Source organism: Mytilus californianus, unplaced genomic scaffold (genome assembly GCF_021869535.1).
Source record: "Mytilus californianus isolate M0D057914Y unplaced genomic scaffold, xbMytCali1.0.p SCAF_2, whole genome shotgun sequence".
NCBI lineage: Eukaryota > Metazoa > Mollusca > Bivalvia > Mytilida > Mytilidae > Mytilus > Mytilus californianus.
In genome coordinates this window covers 12,806,069-12,827,490 of record NW_026262668.1, presented here as the reverse complement: position 1 = coordinate 12,827,490, position 21,422 = coordinate 12,806,069, and the positions used below count along the sequence as shown (strand labels likewise).

The 21,422-nt window shown below is 31.3% G+C and overlaps 1 protein-coding gene across 1 annotated transcript; it reads left to right on the top strand.

Moving 5' to 3' along the window:
- Positions 1–13,989: 13,989 nt before the first annotated feature.
- LOC127729269 (uncharacterized) lies at positions 13,990–21,057 on the top strand. Its single transcript, XM_052237003.1, has 5 exons — positions 13,990–14,513; positions 16,502–16,589; positions 17,010–17,180; positions 18,171–18,392; positions 19,611–21,057. Exons 1-5 carry the CDS (start codon positions 14,169–14,171, stop codon positions 19,823–19,825), a joined length of 1,041 nt encoding a protein of 346 aa, XP_052092963.1. The 5' UTR covers positions 13,990–14,168; the 3' UTR covers positions 19,826–21,057.
- The last annotated feature ends 365 nt before the right edge of the window (positions 21,058–21,422 follow it).

Genomic DNA, 21,422 nt, shown 5'->3' with positions numbered 1-21,422 from the left:
ATTGATTGATTGATGGTTAACAACACTTTTAGCACTATTGTGCTATTTCGTGGAAACCGGAGTGCCCTTTGAGAACAATCGACCTTCGGTAGAGAAACTGACAATCCTAGTCAATTAAGATTGGAGTCGAGTGCACCTGCCAAGTGCGGGATTCAAACTCACAACCTGAGTGTTGACAGGCTAGTGATACAGTAGTTCGACTACTTAAACCACTCGGACACCAAGGACCCTCATTTAAAAGCTAACTGTATATAGACTAAAATGTACACGAGCAACATCATAATGTTTATCTAAGTATCAAATTACAAATCACCCTACAATCCGTGTATGTGAAACATGATTTGTTATTTCAGAATTAGTTATGGTTTGAAGAGCTTTTGTTGCAAAAAAAAAATCATGTAAAAAAAAAAAAAAAAATCATGTAGCCTTATCACCTATTTTTATTACTTTTTCTATTTCAGTCAATGTATTAGCATAAACAGTTTTGTAATTCCGTAATATGGGTGAAATTTACTTGATGTTCAACTGTTTTACTGTTTTCTGATGAAAATATTGCTAACAAACAATTTTGACCAACACACAAGTTGTTTTTAATGGGAGACTACTGAAATGTATTCCAAGTTATTCCTTGGTCCTAATATTGTCAAATCCGTGGTGTACGGGAGGCAACTCTTAAAATTAATCTCAATACAGACATAGTAAAAACACTGTTTTAAATAATAAAACTGTCGCACGGGACCCAAAAAAGGAAAAAAGTAAGAACATATCCATGTGTTCATAACAGTTCCCCATAATATTTAAGCTGTATTTGAGCAAGTTACCATGTGTGTAAAAATAACTAAATTTGTTTCAAATCTCTGGTAAATATATGCCACCTTTATAGATGAATTTCAGGGTCAAGCGTAACTCGGTGATATGTATTAATATATTTTTATTGACTTTAAACATTACTTTTTCAATTTTATAAATGCATGTTCCTTGTCGCAACTTTATGTCCGTTCTAAAAAGACATTGATATAACAATAAGTGCTGAAAAAGAATGACAATCCAAAAATTGTCCGTCACTTGCAACAAAAAATCTGAAATATGGTTATTCCCCTTTTGCCACCAATCGATAACTGTAAAGGCTAAATCATGTTCTGAAGAGCATTTTGCCCACAATATCATGTTTGTGAATTTGACTGCATACGCAACATCGCAAGAGGTATGAATCAACTACTGAACAGGTTGTTGGTCTAGGCCCCAAAAATTTACAATTGTCATTGTATCATCAACATTGTGCACTGACAAACACCATCTAAACACTTACCTTGGATTCATACAAACCAGAACCCAGTCAAAATTACTCACAAAATATACTTACTATTACTTATTCCAGGTGATATAACCCTATAGACCTGGTTTGAGGATATTTTCTCCATCCCTTTTTACAACATGTGAAAGGGAGCTTTTATGCTACGTGAATCGTTCAGAGATATACTGAAATAAGAAATGAAATGGCATTGACTAACAACAAATCATTGGCAAAAAACGCGAGGTCTACATACATAGGACACTTCCTTGGAAACTTTGATAGGACCTGTGTCCTGTCAATTCGAACACTTTAATACTTAATTCAATATTATACAATTATTTGTCCGCCCTAAAAGTGCAAATGTAATCAGAAAACAAATTTTACAGAAAACGATTTTAAGATGTACACAATAGAAATGTTGATCATCTTTAAATCTTTTGTATCATATTCAACTGTTAAAATACAGAAAAGATAAATGTTTGATCGGATTGGTCCACACTACATTTTATCATGATAGGGTGTAATACATTTTTTGTTTTAATCAATTCAACTCGGACTGCTGTATGATATGGTCTTACACATGTAACATTAAGCTAAGGTTCTCTACAACTACCGAACCGCCTCGGTGGTCTCGACGTGGTAGCGTGTTCGTCTCGAGTGTGGGAGGTCATGGGTCCGAACTATTATTTTCGATTTATGAGTTTGAATGTCCCTCTGGTATCTTTCGCCCCTCTTTGTTTAGCATACTTTATTGTGACGTTGACCAATAATGTCCTTGGTCTCTTTTTAATTTAGTTACGTGACAAGGTCGTGCTTAGAATATAAATTTCAATTTTATATTAAATGAAAATTTTTAAAAACTTAGGAATAATGTAGAAATATCTCCTTATTTGTGTCTTTTGGCGAGGCTATGAAATATGATAAAAATACACCTGTGAAGTAAATCATTTGTTTAAACTCTCCATCATTTTTTCAGGAATGGAAAGTTATTTTCTATTGTTCATCTTCACTCATCCAGACGTTTTGCCCTTTGGATATTTCTTTAAAAGTGTTCACCCATTGAAATAATTCTAAAGGACGTAGCGCGATATTGAATGAAGATGAAAACTGAGTAAAATGGCTGATACTGATTTTTTTGGGTGGGATCGTAGTAACACAATGAACACCAAATATCTCATTATTGACAAATATCTTTTATATGCGATTCGTTATTCTATAGTATAAAATATAGTATCGTACAATGTATTCCATAAAATTAACTACATCCGCAGTTACCCATTACGTGCCATTCCTCTTCTGTGCATCTTCAAAAATATTAACTGTTTTAATTCAGTTGAATTCTTTAGTAATATTGAACACATTAACATTATTCAATAATAAAAAAAAGAATGAGAAAAAAAAAGTTTCACTTAAAGATTTCATTTTAATTTACCGTTTAAATATCAATCTCCTTGAAATATAGAATGTTGTATTTTGATTTTGTACAGCAAAAATCGTTTGCTGCATTTTAATATATACATGAAAACAGAAGAGTTACTCGGATAGTTTCTAAAATGATATTGTGGCATAATAGAATTAATTGTTCAAGAAACTTAAATGATCAAAATGGCGTATTTGGTATATTTATTGAAATGTTCGTTGCTATAATTTGAATATAGAACTAATGAATAGAATTTGAGGGGGTATGGATAAAATTTGAATAAAGCTTCTGATACATATTAGCCGCGGTTTGTATTCAATTTTGGACAGAAACGCGTAATATAATCAAATTCATACACTCGTGTTGTTATATGTCCAGTGGCAAATATAACAGTTATATCGACAGTGCAAATAACGGAGTTAATTGTGAAATGTTTAAATGAAATTAAAAGTAGTTTTCCATTTAAATTAAAGACATACAAAACGGAATCCAGAAATGTTTTAATCATGCGAATTTTATTTAAAACTATTTTGTTTCCTCTCTGATAATAGGGAAGGAAGAAAATACTTTCAGTTTACTTGGATTGTTATCTAAGATTCATAAAAAAAATGCATACAATTTTTGTTCGTTATAATGAACAATAGGAAAGAAAAAATGTTGGTTTATGCATGAAACACTGTTTTCTTGTCTAATTTTATTTCATACAATAGAAGGGTTTAAAATATAGAATCACATTTTGTTTCGGAAATGACTTATAATCGAACACACCCACATTAGTTAAAGTATTACATACCCGGAAATGTATTCTAGTTATACCATTTCTTTTTCTTATACGATTCTACATATTTGCTACACGAAAAACACACATAAAATTGAGAATGGAATAATCCATAAACATACCTTTGATAGCCGACTATACGGTATGGGGTTTTCCTCGTTAATAAAACTTTTTAAAATTAGAGACCATTTTGCAACTCACACAGTACTGTCGTTGCACAATGGCAGTCAAATGTTCTGCTTTTCATCCCAGTCCCTAAACTTTGCAGGAGGATCATAAATGATTGATGAACAGTTTGATATAATTGTTTTTCAATCATAAAAGACTATGACTGAGCTTTTGTCAAAACCTTTCCAGTTGACGAAAGTAGGTGAAGTTAGAACAGTAAGAAGTGATGGGGATGATTTCAAAAGAATCGACACAATAAACCGAGATAATGAAAACTTTTCTAAAACGCATCCATAAAAGTTGCTTTACAGGTTGTAAATGTAGGCAAATAAATTAGCGTAATCATCAAAATGTATTCCAAAAAAAGTAAATCATGCAAAACGATATCTGACATCTGCCAAAAAGTTCTGCTACATGTAACCCCCCTTGACGACAAACTTGAAATGGTGTCTTCCCGATTTTCCCACTTTTTGAAATTACAGGTAAAAAAGTAATGAAATATTGTGGGACAATCGGGAAGATGCCTGTGGGACAATTGGGAAGTTTTAATGTGGGACAATTGGGAATTATTTTGATAGTGATTAATTTAAGCAGGTAATTACAGGTAATTAATCAATGTAACCCATGAAATTTGAAATAAACATGGAGAAAAGATGGTATTTACATAATTTAATTTTTTTGTGATATTTTGTTAAACTACTGTTTTAATAAAGAACTTCTTAAAAGATTAAATAGACTCTTATATTGTAGATTTTTCATATGGTACATAATTGAAAAATTTAGAAGTATCAAGGATAAAATTAAAATTACATGTTACAAAGTTTCAGGGATTTGTTCTAAAGTTGACAGGTTTTAGACTGATAATAAATATATTCATAAAACAAAGAAATAAAACATATTCCATAAGTCTGATCATAAAATTGTTCAAGTAAGTATTAAATTCAAGCGAACAAAATAGGGGAAAGTTTTTTTTAAATATTAATTAACTCGAATAATTCAAGCCCTTTCCGTGTCCGATTTTCTCCCACACGTTAATGTAGCCTTCGTAGATCAGCGGAATATAACGACTGAATTATTCGGGTTAAATATTAATAAGAAAATCCTTGAATTCGAAAATCATAAACAAATAAACTGCTTCGCTGAGCGCAGCTGGATACGCCCGCAGAGGTCCAACCCTGAACAGTTCAAGTGGGGTAAAATTGGACACAATATTCAAGCTTGATACAGGTCTGAATTTGGATTGTAATTAAATATTTGACATATTATAGGTTTCTGAATAAATGTATTCAAAGAACTTGAAATTGGTTATATGAATTGCATTTATATTCAATTAAAGATTTCTTGCTGTTGTGCAATACATTTGCTGTTGCGCAATACTTAGTAAATCTGTTGTCAGACTATAAACAAATAAAATTTATAAAATTCTAAAGGGAGCTTACATCAATAGATATATTCAATTCACCAAAGTTTCATAAGAATTGCTGAAAGCATTTTTGAGTTATTGTCTGAAAACTGGAAAATCCCCCTTTTTTTAATGAATAAAACCCCATAACTCGGAAATGTAAAATCTAAAATTTATAAAATTCTAAAGGGAGCTTACATCAATTGATATCAACAATTCATCAAAGTTTCATGAGAACTGTTGAAAGCATTTTTGAGTTATTGTTCGAAAACTGGAAAATCCCCTTTTTTTTATGAATAAAACCCTGTAACTTGGAAACGTAAAATCTAAAATTTGTAAAAATCAAAAGGGAGCTCATGTCAATAGATATAAACAATTAACCAAAAATTCTTGCAAGTTGGTGAAAGCATTCTTGTGTTATTGTCCGAAAACTGGAAAACCCCCGTTTTTTAATGAATAAAACCCCATAACTCGGAAACGTAAAATCTAAAATTTATAAAAAACGAAAGGGAGCTCACGTCAATAGATATAAACAATTCATCAAAGTTTTATGCAAATTGGTTAAAGCGTTTTTGAGTTAATGTCCGACATGTTGACGACGGACGGACGGACAGACAGACGGACAGACGGACAATGGTATACCATAATACGTTCGGTAAACGGGCGTATAAACACGAAATAATGTCCTGCTTATGCATTCAACTTGCCACTGGACGTTTAACAGCAATTACTTCATCTTTTTTAATAAAATCACATTTTTTCAGAGGACACTGATGACATTACTGGGCCACATTTATTTCTTTTCCCTAGTGAAAGTATATGTTGGGACCTTGCACTCTACTTTTATTAGATTGATGATGTCAACTCTAATTATTAAGAAACAAAATAGCATATGCTTATGTAACATTGTCATTGTAGATATTTGTTTTTTTAAATCAGTTTATAGACCTTTCAGTCTGAGCGGTCATAAAAATGAAAAGAAGACAAAATTGCGTCCATGTGTTTAAAATTCAAATAACAACTTTAAAATTAAAATAAATATTGATAATTGATTTATAAATAACCTAACATTATAGATATCGTTTATTACATATATGTTATATTAATTAATCAAAAGTGCATTTTAATGATGATTTATTCAACAGTTACATATATATAAAATTGATATAAACTACTAGTTTCTGATGAAAATGTTGTATTTGGCATTGTTTACGTACCCCCTCTTAATACAAATTGCACATCAGAAGAAGCTTTTAACGAGATTGATGTCGAATTCCAAAGATTTTCCCAAAACAGTAAATATATTGTACTACTTGGTGACTTTAATAGTCGCACAGCTAATTTGCCCGATTTTTATGATGAAAGTTCTGCCGATGAGTTTATTGTTCAACATTTTACTGATCAATTTGATTATACTGATGTACATATACTAGATAATTTGAATATACCTAGAGTAAGAAATACTCCAGATGATGTAGTTAACGGCTTGGTAGAAAATTATTAGACTTTTGTAAATCTAACAAAGTGTTTATACTAAATGGAAGAGTAGGTCAAGATGTTAATGCAAAACCTACAAGTAGAAACAATAGTGTTATTGATTATATTATATGTACCTCACATTTTCTACAATTTGTAAGCAATTTTGCAATTGGTGAGTTTTCCAAACTTTTTTCTGATGTGCACTCACCTTTATTATTGCAGATAGATTGTAAATCCTTGATTAAAAATAATGTAATTGAAAATAATTTTGTACAGCAAAATATGATTGGAAAATGGAATAATGAAAAAATAAATGAATACAGAAATAATATTGATACAGATAAAGTTGATTATGTTATAAGCAAGCTGAATACTTATAATGATAAAGAGAATATCTCAAAAAATGACATGAATAATTTGGTACATGAAGTTTCTGATATCTTGATTGATTCTGCAAAACTTACTTTTGGTACAAATATGTATACTAAAACTATTTTGCGTAATTCTAAGAAACAAAACAACAAATAATGGTATGATAAAGATTGTAACAAAGCAAAGAAAGAATTAAGAAAATCACAAAGACTTTATAAGCACTATGGGTCAAATATTTTTAAAGAAAGATTGCACCGAGTGAGATATATTAAAAGAAAGTGATGGATGAAAATATTAAGAAATTTAATGCAGATATGAGTGACAATATGAAACAAGAGTGCACACGCTAAAATGTCTCGCCTTCTTTACTAATCACTGATATTGTGTTGATATTCCTAAATATAAAGCTTTATTACAACTGTCACATAAACTTAACATTAACCAAGAAAACTAAACATTGACCAATGAACCATGAAAATGAGGTCAAGGTCAGATGAACCATGCCAGGCAGGCATGTACAGCTAACAATTCTTCCATACAACAAATATAGTTGACCTTTTGCTTATAGTTTAAGAAAAACAGACCAAAACACAAAAACTTAACACTGAGCAATGAACTGTGAAAATGAGATCAAGGTCAAATAAAACCTGCGCGACTGACATATAGATCATAAAATATTTCCATACACCAAATATAGTTGACCTAATGCATATAGTATTAGAAAAAAAGAACAAAACTCAAAATCTTAACTTTGACCACTAAACCATGAGAATGAGGTCAAGGTCAAATGACACCTGCCAGCAAGACATGTACACCTTACAATCATTCTATACACCAAATATATTAGACCTATTGCATACAGTATACGAAAAACAGACCAAAACACAAAAACTTAACTATAACCACTGAACCATGAAAATGAGGTCAAGGTCAGATGACACCTACCAGTTGGACATGTACACCTTACAGTCCTTCCATACACCGAATATATTTGACCTATTGCTTATAGTATCTGAGATATGGACTTGACCATCAAAACTTAACCTTGTTCACTGATCCATGAAATAAGGTCGAGGTCAAGTGAAAACTGTCTGACGGGCACGAGGACCTTGCAAGGTACGCACATACCAAATATAGTTATCCTACTACTTATAATAAGAGAGAATTTAACATTACAAAAAATGATAACTTTTTTTTCAAGTAGTCACTGAACCATGAAAATGACGTCAAGGACATTGGACATGTGACTGACGGAAACTTCGTAACATAAGGCATCCATATACAAAGTATGAAGCATCCAGGTCTTCCACCTTCTAAAATATAAAGCTTTTAAGAAGTGAGCTAACGCCGCCGCCGCCGCCGCCGTAGCCGCCGCCGCCGGATCACTATCCCTATGTCGAGCTTTCTGCGACAAAAGTCGTAGGCTCGACAAAAATTGAAAAATAAAAATCCAAAAGAATTTTGGAAATTGTTTAATAAGGGACGTCAAAGAGAAAAAAGCAATATATCTATTGGAACATTATTTGATTTTTTTTAAAGATTTGAATAAGAACAAGTTTGAAGATGAATACATAATTGAAAATGATGTGAGTTCATCTTATGACGATGACACACTTAATTGTGTTATTACACGAGAAGAAATTTTAAAAGCTGTTAAAAAGGCGAAGAATAATAAATCGCCTGGGGCAGATCAAATCATTAATGAATACATTGCTTCATCTCTAGACAGTATGATTGATATATACATAAAATTGTTTAATCTTATTTTTGGTACGGGTATATTGCCGGAAACCTGGCTTATTGGTAATGTGATACCAATATTTAAGAACAAGGGGTGCAAATTAGATCCAAAAAATTATAGACCGATAACTTTATTGTGCTTAGGAAAAATATTTACATCTATTCTTAATGACAGGTTGGGATTATTCGTTGATGAATTGAATATATTAAATGAAAATCAAGCCGGCTTCCGACATGGTTACTCTACTACGGATCATATTTTTCTTTATATGCACTTTTTGAACTTCTCAGTGTTAAAAAGAAAAAGCTTTTTTGCGCTTTTGTAGATTTTAAAAAGGCCTTTGGTTTTGTACACCGTAATTCTTTATTATATAAACTCCTTTTGAATAATGTAAAAGGAAAGTTTCTTAGAGTTGTTAAAAATATGTATGATGATGTTAAATCACGTATTGTACATAATAATAATTTATCTGACATGTTTGCAAGTGAAATAGGTGTTCGACAAGGGGAAAATCTGTCTCCTTTGTTATTCTCTCTATATTTGAACGATTTGCAGCAGTACTTAGAAAATGTTAACATTAGTGGTGTACAATCTTTAACATTGGATATAGAAAATGAACTAAATATATACCTTAAACTGTTTGTATTATTATATGCCGATGATACTATTTTACTTGCTGAATCAAGTTCAGATTTACAGTTACTTTTAAATAATTTTTCACAGTATTGTAATAATTGGAAATTAGGAATCAATGTTAGCAAAACCAAAGTGATGGTTTTTACAAGAGGAAGAATATCAAATAATTTGAAGTTTTATATTGAAAAAGAAGAAATAGAGATAGTTAAACATTATAAATACCTTGGTGTTATTTTCTCTAGAAGTGCATCTTTTTTCGAAACTAGGAAATATTTACGAGACCAAGCAACTAAAGCTATGTACAGTGTTATCAAGAAGAGCAGATTAAACCACAGTGACTTATCGACTGAATGCCAACTAAATATGTTTGATAAAGCTGTTGTACCCATTCTTCTATACGGGGCTGAAATTTGGGGATACGAAAATTTTGATATACTTGAGCGAGTGCATTTGAAATTCTGTAAGCACATTTTAAAACTTAAAAACTCGACTCCAAGTTTAATGATTTATGGAGAACTTGGGAGATACCCTATTTCTTTATATGCTAAACTACGAATGATCAACTTTTGGTGTCGCCTTCTTGATAATACAAATGAAGATAAATTATCCTGTTTACTTTATAAACTATTATACATTAATTGTAACAATTATGGTATTGGAAATAAATGGATGTTATTTATTAAATTAAGAAAATATTTGATGAATGTGGCATGTCAAATGTATGGCATTGCCAAGATTATTTTAACAAATAAAATTAAGTATTGAGCAAAAGCTAAAAGACCAATTTCGACAAGACTAGTTTGCAGATTTACATCAATCCTCGAAAAGTTTATGTTATAGAATTTACAAGACCGAATTTAAATTTGAAAAGTATTTATCGATTTTGCCTTTTAATTTTTTATATACTTTGTGTAAATTTAGATGTGGAAATCATCGTTTGCCAGTGGAGACGGGAAGGTGGCAAACTATTCCGAGATCAGAAAGGTCTTGTCACCTCTGCAGCTCTACAGATATTGGCGATGAATTTCACTACATAATGTCATGCAATTTTTTCAACATAGAAAGAGAAAAATATTTACCACATTATTGTAACAAAAATGCTTACATTATTAAATTTAATCATATATTCTCATCTGAAAATGTTGTTGAACTAGAAAAATTTTGTAGATTTATACGATACATATCATTGAAAGTCTGTCCTCCTGGTTAGAGGAACTGTAATATTATTATATTGTTATTTATTTTCACACATGCGAAACATAATATGTATTATATATGAACTGTTATTTTCTCTGTAGCTATGTACTAGTTTATTAGAATAAAATCATTCATTCACTAGAATGCTGATGTAATAATGTATTTTAACTTGATATTGCAAAACAAACAACAATTACATTGTTTATTTAAGAAGATTTAAAATATAAAAATAATGTCGGACAATCAGAACTTTTCATGTGGGACTATCAGAACTCTAAAATTTTAAAAAGTGGGACAATCGGGAATAAACCCTTGAAATAGTCTAATTTTAATTAGAGGCTATCAGGATCATGTATCAGTCACCTGATATTTTTTAATGAGATTGATGTACTGCAATAAGAACATTTTCGTGACTCATTAAAAAATATTTTGGTTTTTCATATACATGCAAGGTGAATAAGCTCTTTAGTTTTTTTACAAAAAAAGAATTTGTAAGAAGTAGCATTTCCTGTTTAATTTTAAGCAAATTATTTATTTTAATCAATAAGTTTGCCTTAAGAAGAAATGTCAAAAGTATGTTTTTAAATTATGTCACTTTGTTATCTCTTTTTGATACTTATATCAATTCTTTATTGAGTTATGCAAGCGAAATATGGGGTGCACATAAAGCCCCGGCAATAGAGAGAGTCCACATGAACTATTGTAAAAATATACTTGGTGTAAAATTGTCTACTAACAATGTTATGATATATCAAGAACTAGGTAGATTGCCTCTTATTTTCACAAGAAAATGCAAGATTTTCAAATATTGGTTTAAATTGCTAAATACTTCTAACTGTATATTGAAAAATTGTTACAATTACTTATATTGCGAATTAGAGAGATGTCCAAATAATAAGTGTAACTGGTTGTATTTTATAAAGAATGAACTCTTTGTTATAAGTTTAGGTGATGTATGGTATAGCCAAAACCTTATTTCAGACTTGCCTGATGTATATTTTGCTGTTATAAAGCAACGGATCATCATGTATGATTGTCTTAATCAAGAACTTGATGCTCAGTTGTTTACTTCTCAAAAATGTTCTAATTATAAATATATGTTAGATAATTTTTGTCTGCAATTTTATTTATGTAAACCAATTCTAAGGTTTACAAAACATGTATAACAAAAATAAGATTAAGTAGCCACAACTTAGCTATAGAAAATGGAAGATTTTATGGTATAACAAGAAATAATAGAACATGTACTTTTTGTAAAAATGATATAGAGAATGAGTTTCATTTCATCCTCAAATGTCCATTTTTTCAAGGTTTTAGAACAATTTACATTAAGCCATATTATTGGAAAAAACCATCGATGTACAAATTTATTTAACTAATGAGTTCAAACAATGTAAAAGAGCTGTGTAATTTAGGTAAATTTATATTTAGATCTTTTAAGTTTAGAACCGAAATGTTAAAATAATGTTTATGTATTACTACAACACCTTCTGCTATTCTGTCACATAGTTTTGTGTTTATGTATTTATTGTATGTATTATTGATGTTGGTGTAATTCAAATGTGTACCTATAGTTTATATAGACTTTGGTAATAAAGATATAATTATTCAAGCACACCATATTTCATTGTGCTTGACAGAAGTCAAAATTGCATCTTTGTTCATCATCTTTAACACAAGCAATATGTAGATTTCCCAATCTATGGGCAATTACTTTGATTTTATAATGTCATTAATTATAAATACAAGGAAACAGATAATTAGGAGATAACATTTATAAAACGAGATACTCTACGTATGATTGTGGTCAAGTTTGGTTCAAAACTGCCTAGTAGTTTGAAAGTGTTTTTTTTGTAAAAGTTATCGGACGACAGACGACTGACGCCAAAAATGAGAAAAACTCACGTGACCCTTTTTACTCAAAATGTATATGTTCAAACTTGATTACTAACTGCTGTTTTTTTAAAGATTTTGTTAGTGTTATTGAACTTTCGAAATATCGACTTGACAATCAATCAAACTATCAAATCATCGTGAACATAACATGTGTTTCAATTGTGGTTCCAATTGAATATTTATCTACCTGCATAGCCCAATAAGTTGTGTTCTGCTGGAAACTGTTGGCTGAAATCTTCTCGAATAATGCCACCAGACAGAAAAAATCATTTTTTTAATTTTTGTGGCGATTGGTAATCTACGATGACCGCCACCGAAGGAAAGAGTTTACAAAGGACCACGTGACGTGGGAAATAAATACAAACAGCTTTTTCGAATAAACCGTTTTACAGATTGAATTGATAATAAATGCCTGACTTATTGTATGATGGTTTACAAAATACTAAGGATTTTCTACCCCAGGAATAGATTTTGGATCCTCAATGCTTTTCAATTTCGTACTTTATTTGGTCTTTTTGACATTTTTATTCGATCGTCACAGGTGAGTCTTTAATAGAAGAAAGTAAAATAACAAAATATCGAACTCCAAGGAAAATTCAAAACGGATGTCATATTCCGGCCTTGGTACATGCGTCTGGCATTCATAATTGTAATCCTGGTATCTATGAGGAGTCTATGGTCCTATACTTAGTCTGCAATGTTGAAAATCCAAGATAGCTTCCACTTCAGAACATTGTTAACACAAGACCAATAGGAAAACAAATCTTTTTCTTAAGTATCGTTTGATAGATTGATTAGATAAATGCTAGTTTTCTAAAAACAAAATGGCCGCTGTTACTTATAATTAAATATCAAGCAAAAATTAACTTATTAAAATTTTATTTTCGTAAACTATTGGCCAATTCGGACCAAATTCTAATGGAAGAGTCTTTTACTGGTCCTTTGTTTATGTAATATGAACCTCCCTTCCGGTCATGATGGCTTCCATTGAAAATGAAACTTGCTAACTTCTACGTAATGTGGTCTCTGACTGGTTTAAAGGTGTCTCATTGACAATCATACCACATCGTCTTATTTTTATATTAATACAAAATTAGGGTTGGTCCTTAGTTACAAATACCCTTTTCATGTATCATCCTATCTATTGAAATCTAAATTGCTGCTTAATATCAAATCAATATCTATATAGCATTCATGTAGAAAATAATTGCTGGAAATAATAATCGTTTAGAAGGACACGAGGGAATTAAGAACGTTGAAATTTTCAGGTGACAATGATAAATTATTACATTAGTAATCCATAATATGCATATTGCTCCAAACATTAACAATAACATATACATGTGCAATATGTTATAAGCCAATTGAGTATAGAAATATTTATTGCGATTGTTTGAAATTATTTTTTATGTGTGTCGCAGGAATTATAACAATAATATAGTTAATTAAATTTAAGTATATGACTTTATTATTCATAAAGTAAAACACGTCATCATATAATGGCAAGTGAAGTTTTAAATTATTTATTGAAATTTTATCGTTCTTACATCTTTCGTATCATCATGATTATTGTAAACTACAAATAATGTATCGAATAAACTTGGTAACAGGATCTATTTTACAAAGTGCTCTTTTATTGGCAACCAGGGTGTACAAAACATGTTAAATTCAAAGGTTTTTAAAGCTGTTACATTTGAATGAAATAAAGTTTTTCTATAAAATACATGGAAGCCGTATTATTGCTTATCATTTTATTAGATATCGTTTCAATGTTGTCCTTTTGACATGGAAGTCGTATTATTCCTTATCATTTTATTAGATATCGTTTCAGTGTTGTCCTTTTCGCTTGATGACCTGTGTGACGACGATGACAACATATGTAAATATCCACAAATGTCTAAACCCGGAGAGATAATTTATGGACGTTGCCATCGGGATGTTGCACTTCGACGCTTACAAAGAGCAAGTTTTCTCACCTGCCTCAAAGAATGTATGAGAACAGCAAACTGTACTAACATTGGATACAGACGTAACTGGAAATTGTGTGATATCAACGGTGAACCAAATTCGCAACAGAATCTTTTCCAGGAAGATGGTTGTCAATTTTCAAATATTTCCACCTGGTCCAAGGTAAGCTACATGTATTGAACTACAAAAAAGTTCTTTGGATATCATGAATCTGATATAGGAAAAGATTTGTTCATGGATTGTGGAGTTCTACAATGGTCGGTTTAGACAGTGTACATGGACAGGGTTTCGATATCTGCAAGCTGAGACGCACCTGCAGGCACTGAGACTTAAACAATTTTGAAACAAGTTGAACTGTTTTTATGCCCCCGCCGCAGCGAAGGGGGCATTAAGTGTTACCCGTGTCCGTCCGTACGTCCGTCCGTACGTCTTTACGTCTGAACGTAGTTCCAAAATTTGTTTCCGTTCTTTAACTTTAGTTTGCCTCAACCAAACGTTATGAAAGTTACACAATGCGAGTGGGAATTGACAATGAAGGTCGGTTAAAAACAAAACTTTACGACTAAAGAGATGATTTTAGCTTCCCAATTGTGAACTTTCCATTTCTGTCTAGGGGCCAGCTGAAGCCCACCTCCGGGTTCAGAATTTTCTCGCTTTGTTGAAGACCCATTGGTGGCGTTGGGCTGTTTTCTGCTCTTTGGTCGTGTTGTTGTCTCTTTGACACATTCCCAGTTTTCATTCCCATTTTTACTATGTAGCAACATTCCAGCAGCGCCTGCATACAGAGTATATATCTACCAATTGATACGATATTTCAGGGCTTGTATTTCCTATCATGATTTCCTTGATAGACGGTTGCTGCTCGAAAGAAAGCTATTAAACCAAGAGTTCCAAGTGGTTAAGTTGAAATCATCCCTTCGTAAATTTTACGAACGCCATCACGAGTTGGTTGAATGTTATGGAATATCCGTTTCACAGATGATAGCTTACCCTTCCGAAGCACCTAAGATCACCCCTAGTTTTTGGTGGGTTTCGTGTTGCTCGGTCTTTTTGTTTTCTATGTTGTGTTTTGTGTGCTGTCGTTTGTCTGTTTGTCTGTTGGTCTCAAGATTTCTTTTTTAGCCATGGCGTTGTCAGTTTATCGACTTCTGAGTTTGAATGTCCCTTTGGTATCTTTCGCCTCTATCTTATTTTAAAAGGAGAAAACTGAGATTACTATAACACAGTGATTATAGTAATCTAAAAAAAAAAACAATAAAAAATGTTTGTACACAAAATGGAATCTGTCTATGTAGACAAAATTATCATAAATTCAATTTGCAATTGTTAAGAGCCTGTTCTCTTAACAGGTTCTGGTTTTAACAGCTATTACAAACAATTTAGTACATATATAATGTATACTTCCTGTTGATTCTTTAATTAAAAAAGTCAAATAACATACAGTGTTGTTACTGTAATTCATTATCATAATCTAATTAGCCACGAAATAATTTATTACAGTAACACAGAAATGTAATAAAAGTAATAAACATATAAAAACAAATAACTTAACTCAAAAGTATGAATTCGAGAACATGATACATTTACTAAATGAGATTTCTGAATTCTACATTCATACTTTACAGTGTCTTTTCTCTTAGGGGCTTATGTCCTATGTTTTGTTTTTGGTTTTCCTTTAAGTTTTGTAGGGGGTTGCTTTTGTTTGGCTCCCGAAGTACATACAAAGTCAATTGATATTTTAAATTACATGTTTTACTTTTCTTTTGAAAAAAATTAAAACCTGAAGATCATTAAAGGCATCTTCTTAAAATAAAATACATTGATAGAGGTATTGATTTCATCAATTTGACTTTACTTTTAATAACTCTACTTTTGACATAAAAAGAAAAAGTGATAATTGTCATATTAACATTAACTTTCACAAAAGACGGAAGCAGGATAACAGAAAACATTATTTTAACAAGTACAAATAAAGCAAATTTAAATTATTTAAAATATATTTGTATACCTGTTATTAGTACAATTATAATGTTGTCTGATTGCAGGATAAAATCGCCTTTTTACTTTTAAAATTCGTTTTAGTAATATATAATATATATAAAAAAAAGCATATAGAAAATTTTTAATTTTTATTGATTTTTTTTCTCTAGAAATTAGCTGGAAAGTGTGTTGCACATAAATGTGAAGATGGATACAAATGTATTCCAAACCAAACTTCAGTTTCATGTGAGCTAGCATGTAAGTAGAAAAACTAATGAATAGTCAACTTAAGTACGTATAGTAATAAATTAAATGATAATGATAATGATAATGATAATGATAACGATAAAAATATTAATAATATTTTTTTCAACTAGCTCTATTGAATCAATAACAATTACAATGATAAAGAAATATTAAAAAAGTATAAAGAAAATACACCTAAAAAATAGTAATAATTTGAAAAAAATAAATGAAAATAACAAAAGAGAGGGAAAACGAATTCCATTTATTTTCATGGCCACTGTTACTGTCACTGTGTCAACTCTATGTCCAAAAGTATTGACATGTACTTAACGCTTTACTCCTAAATATTGCATGTTGTCTAGTTTGTCAGACTTTCAAGACCAAGACATTTCTATAATTGAAAATTACCATTTTTCGTTTCTTGGGTTTTAGATTGTTCTGGAAATCCTGATGTTACGAATGCAACATCAAAGGAAACGTTTGGAATATTTAGAGAACTTGGATATGCAATGATGTATGGATGTAATAAAGGACATAAAATTCGTGGTAGACCGTTCGCTGTCTGTCAGAGATCTGGAACTTGGAAAACCTTGTTTATTTGTGGTATTACTTATCATTTTCGATAAATTATCAGACAAGTCTCACAAAAAAAGCTAAAAATAAGAAACAAAAAGCAAGACTATGTGACAGTAGGACACCTTGTCCCGTTTCAACTATCTTAGTATGTCCATATTCAGTGAACAGTGAAATTTTATTATATACCCTTATTTGGCATTTGTATTAAAACCGTTCACTATAATGGTTTACTTTTATAAATTGTTACTAGGATGGAGAGTTGTCTCATTGACACTCATACCACATCTTCTTATATCTACATAAATTAAATAATGAGCATATTTACTAAGTTTCAAATTGATGTGATCTCTAATTACCTTAAACCAACCTTTAGTCCACATTCAACCAAAATTTCAATCTGATCCGGGACAGACGGCCGGACTGGCACACAGACCGAAAACAAAATGCCCCTCGAATATTAATAATGGGATATACACAAGAAATTGGAGCTTGTAAATGAAAATTCTAATAAAAAATATGAAATACACACAAAAACCATTTGCCTGTTGTATATTTTCAAAACAGGGCCAGGTCAATGAATGTATCATCATTTGTATGACCTAAGATATTTCTGTGGCTTATCTTTGGATGTAAAACAAAGCTATTTTATGATGGTCCTACATTGTGTACATAAGATCGTCCTAAGACTAATTGCATCCTCCTCCTCCTCCTTATATTATCCTTATCCTCCTGAAAAACATCCCTTTCATCACCCTTTTTTTCAATGCGTCTTTAAGCAAATGAACTGTTTTATATTTCAGTAGATAGGTAAATATGCAAATTAAAACTAGTTCACAATAAAAAATGAATCCAAACTAGGCTGTTATCGTATTTGGTCATTTGCGAAATAAATTGATAAAATTTGAGATAATTACTGTAATTTGATTTTTTTTGGTGGTGGGGTGAAATTATTACATGTATACCAGTCAAAATTTCTTTGTCGATAGAATATGATATAAATGTCATTTCTACATTTAGGTGAAGGGGCTATAGTATCACATCGTAAGACAACTGGACAAAGTTCTATGTGGTCATGTTCGAGTCCTTATTACTGTAACTCTGATGCTGGTGTCGATGGAATCAAAAGTGTTCACAACATCTTTCACACAGATGCTGAAACCAGGCCTATGTGGTGGGTCGACCTTGAACGAGTCTATAAAATTCATAAAGTGGTCCTCACAAATGCCATGAACAGCTATGGTAAGTAACTAAAATGTTTATTGAAAAAAGTTATATGAAATCATCCTCTTTTAGAATAAAAAAGCAGATCTCACAAAACATGTTTAACCCCGCCGCATTTTTGGAGCCTCTGGCCTTACGGTAAGTCTTACATGCTTTTCAATTTTAGTTCATTTATGTGTTTTGGAGTTGAGTGTGACGTCAATTTTCATTGAACTAGTACACATTTTGATTAGGGGCCAGCTGAAGCCCGCCTCCGGGTGCTGGATTTTCTCGTTGTGTTGAAGACCCATTGTTGGCCTTGGGCTGTTTTCTGCTCTTTGGTCGGGTTGTTGTCTCTTTGACACATTCCCCATTTTCATTCTAAATTTTATTAATAAGATACATTCTTTGAAAAAATATACCGATGTCGAATAAATATCGTGAAATCGTTTTGAAACTAAAGCAGCTTAAACTGACGGGTCATGTTCAATATCTAATAAAAGAGATAAGCCAAAATTTAGGAAAATGTACAAATTTCTATCAAACCGTATCATTAAAATTTCAAAACGCTTGCCTTTAAATTAGCTAAATGATATGTATGATAGAAATATGATCACAATAAGTTTATGCATTAGTAATTTGTTTTAGTTTCACAATTCACTATATCAATTACATTCTTCCATCCAACGAACATGTTAATTGCTTTCGTCTTGGTTACATCCTTCTAATCTATTACAATTGTTGCGGATATTTCAGTTTGTATTTAACATCTTTATAACAATTTTGAAGTCGAAATGTTAAAAAGCACACAAACGATAGAATATAAAAATGTTCAGTGTCTCATTATAACGACAGTGGGTAAAGAATTTAGGTCAAATTGCCGCTCGTACTGGAACCTTAATTCTCAAATCTCTCGGGGAAATACACACGAATAACTAATAACCTTACATAACTGAAAGTCGAATGGTGTTGTTGCAATAATGTGGTTTAACCTTAATTTTCTATCAATACATTGTTTTGGAGAAATTTTTGATAAAATGTTGAAGGATGTTTATCGTTTATATCTTGTTTTGTTAAAAAAAAGTTAATAACCAAAGCAATTTGAACTGTAATCTGAATTATGTCTCATTAGAAACCTCTCCAAATAAAGTAAGTGATTTGCAAAAAAATATCAGATAAGATCATTATTTTCTTCATATTTCCAAAAATGTTTATATCTACATGTATATCACTATTATCTATCATTATACATTACAGCGTATCGACTTAAAAAACTGGAAGTTCATATAGAAAAGAGTACGAATCAAAAAGAACTGTGTGGTACACACGATTTCATTGGTTCTGCAACAGCAGGCGAAGTGATAGAAGTAAAATGTCCAACATTACTTGAAGGACAAAAGGTTATTGTAACAATGATTAATGAAACGCCAATTAATTTCCATCTTACTGAAGTTGAAGTTTATGGTGGCTGATGATCTACAGATTTTTATTCAATTTAATAAATTAAATTAGTGCGAAACATTAGTAAAAAAGAAGAAGAAAAAATAGTTTGCAAAATAATTGACAAAGTAATATCTATATTATTTTATTTCATAAATTTCATTTTTAGAGACGGATGTGACTACTTATACTTTCTGGTGTACCGGTAGAAGCCTACATTTTTTCGACATGGTTAGAGAAGCAGTCGGTTCTGTATAAGAACCGGACGGGAGGCGTTAAATCACGCGTTTAAAGTCTGATAAATTTGTATGTAAACTTTCAGCAAGACATATTCTATATTTTAAGCTATCCTACATCGGTGAAATGGAATGACTATAAGCAGTCGGATAAACCAGAATGTAGATGAAATAAAAAAAAAATACAAAGATAGTTAGTTGATTCAGTTTTAGTCATAAATTATGATAGAACAAACTCACCCTCTTGGAAGAATATCTTTTTGGTTGTGCCAAATGCGAAGTTTGACTGATGATCACTGCTGTGGCTAATAGTACATATTGTCTTGTCTGTGTGTAATTTTAATCGTTAAGCTGTTTTTTGGGTAATAGAGTGTAGTCTGTAAATATCTAAAAATATAATTGCAGGTGATAGTGAATAAAATTGCAACCCAACAACACGTGTTAAACATTTTTTATGTGTTTTTTTAGTAGAGAGTCAATTAATTATTTCTAATGGTTACCTGAAACAAATATTACAACCACCACACTTTTTGATGAGTTTTAATAACTTAACCACATAGGTCCAAGTAAATTGGCTTGTTCAAAAATGAAAATAACACTTTATAAAAAAAAATGATTTTCGGCCGAAGAGCTTTTCCGGCTTTACGTTCATAAGGAACGCACAAAACCAATTATTTGAAAGTGAAGGATCTATAAGACACGGAAGTTGTGAAGAGCTATATGACAATTATGGGACCTAAAATAATAGCCGACTCAGTTTAACATCAACTAGCTGTGCCTTGGGAAGTCGGAATCATTGTTTCTTAATATTTTTTTAATTTATCAACAAGTAAATTATCTTCGAATTGTATTTTCAAGAGCCTAACTCCTTTAGGCTCACAATGGCATGTGATTATCCAAAGTATACGATACATGCGTTAAATATGGTTAGTCAGAATCATTTTTACAACTCGAATGTTAATTTGAATATAATCAAACATTTTGTTGTAACATTTGTTCGTAGAATGAAATATCAAGTTATAAAAAGTAACAAAATCGGTTGCAATTTTCAAGGTTATATATAAAAAGAAGATGTGGTATGATTGCCAATGAGACAACTCTCCACAATAGACCAAATGACACAGAAATTAACAACTATAGGTCACCTTACGCCCTTCAGCAATGAGCAAAGCCCATACCGCATAGTCAGCTATAAAAAGCCCCGAAATGACAAATGTAAAACAATTCAAACGAGAAAACTAACGGCCTAATCTATGTACAAAATAATGAACGAAAAACGAATATGAAACACAGCAACAAACGACAACCACTGATTTACAGATTCTTGACTTGGGACAGGCACATACAGAATGAGGCGGGGTTAAACTAGTTTGAAGGCGCCAACCCTCCCCCT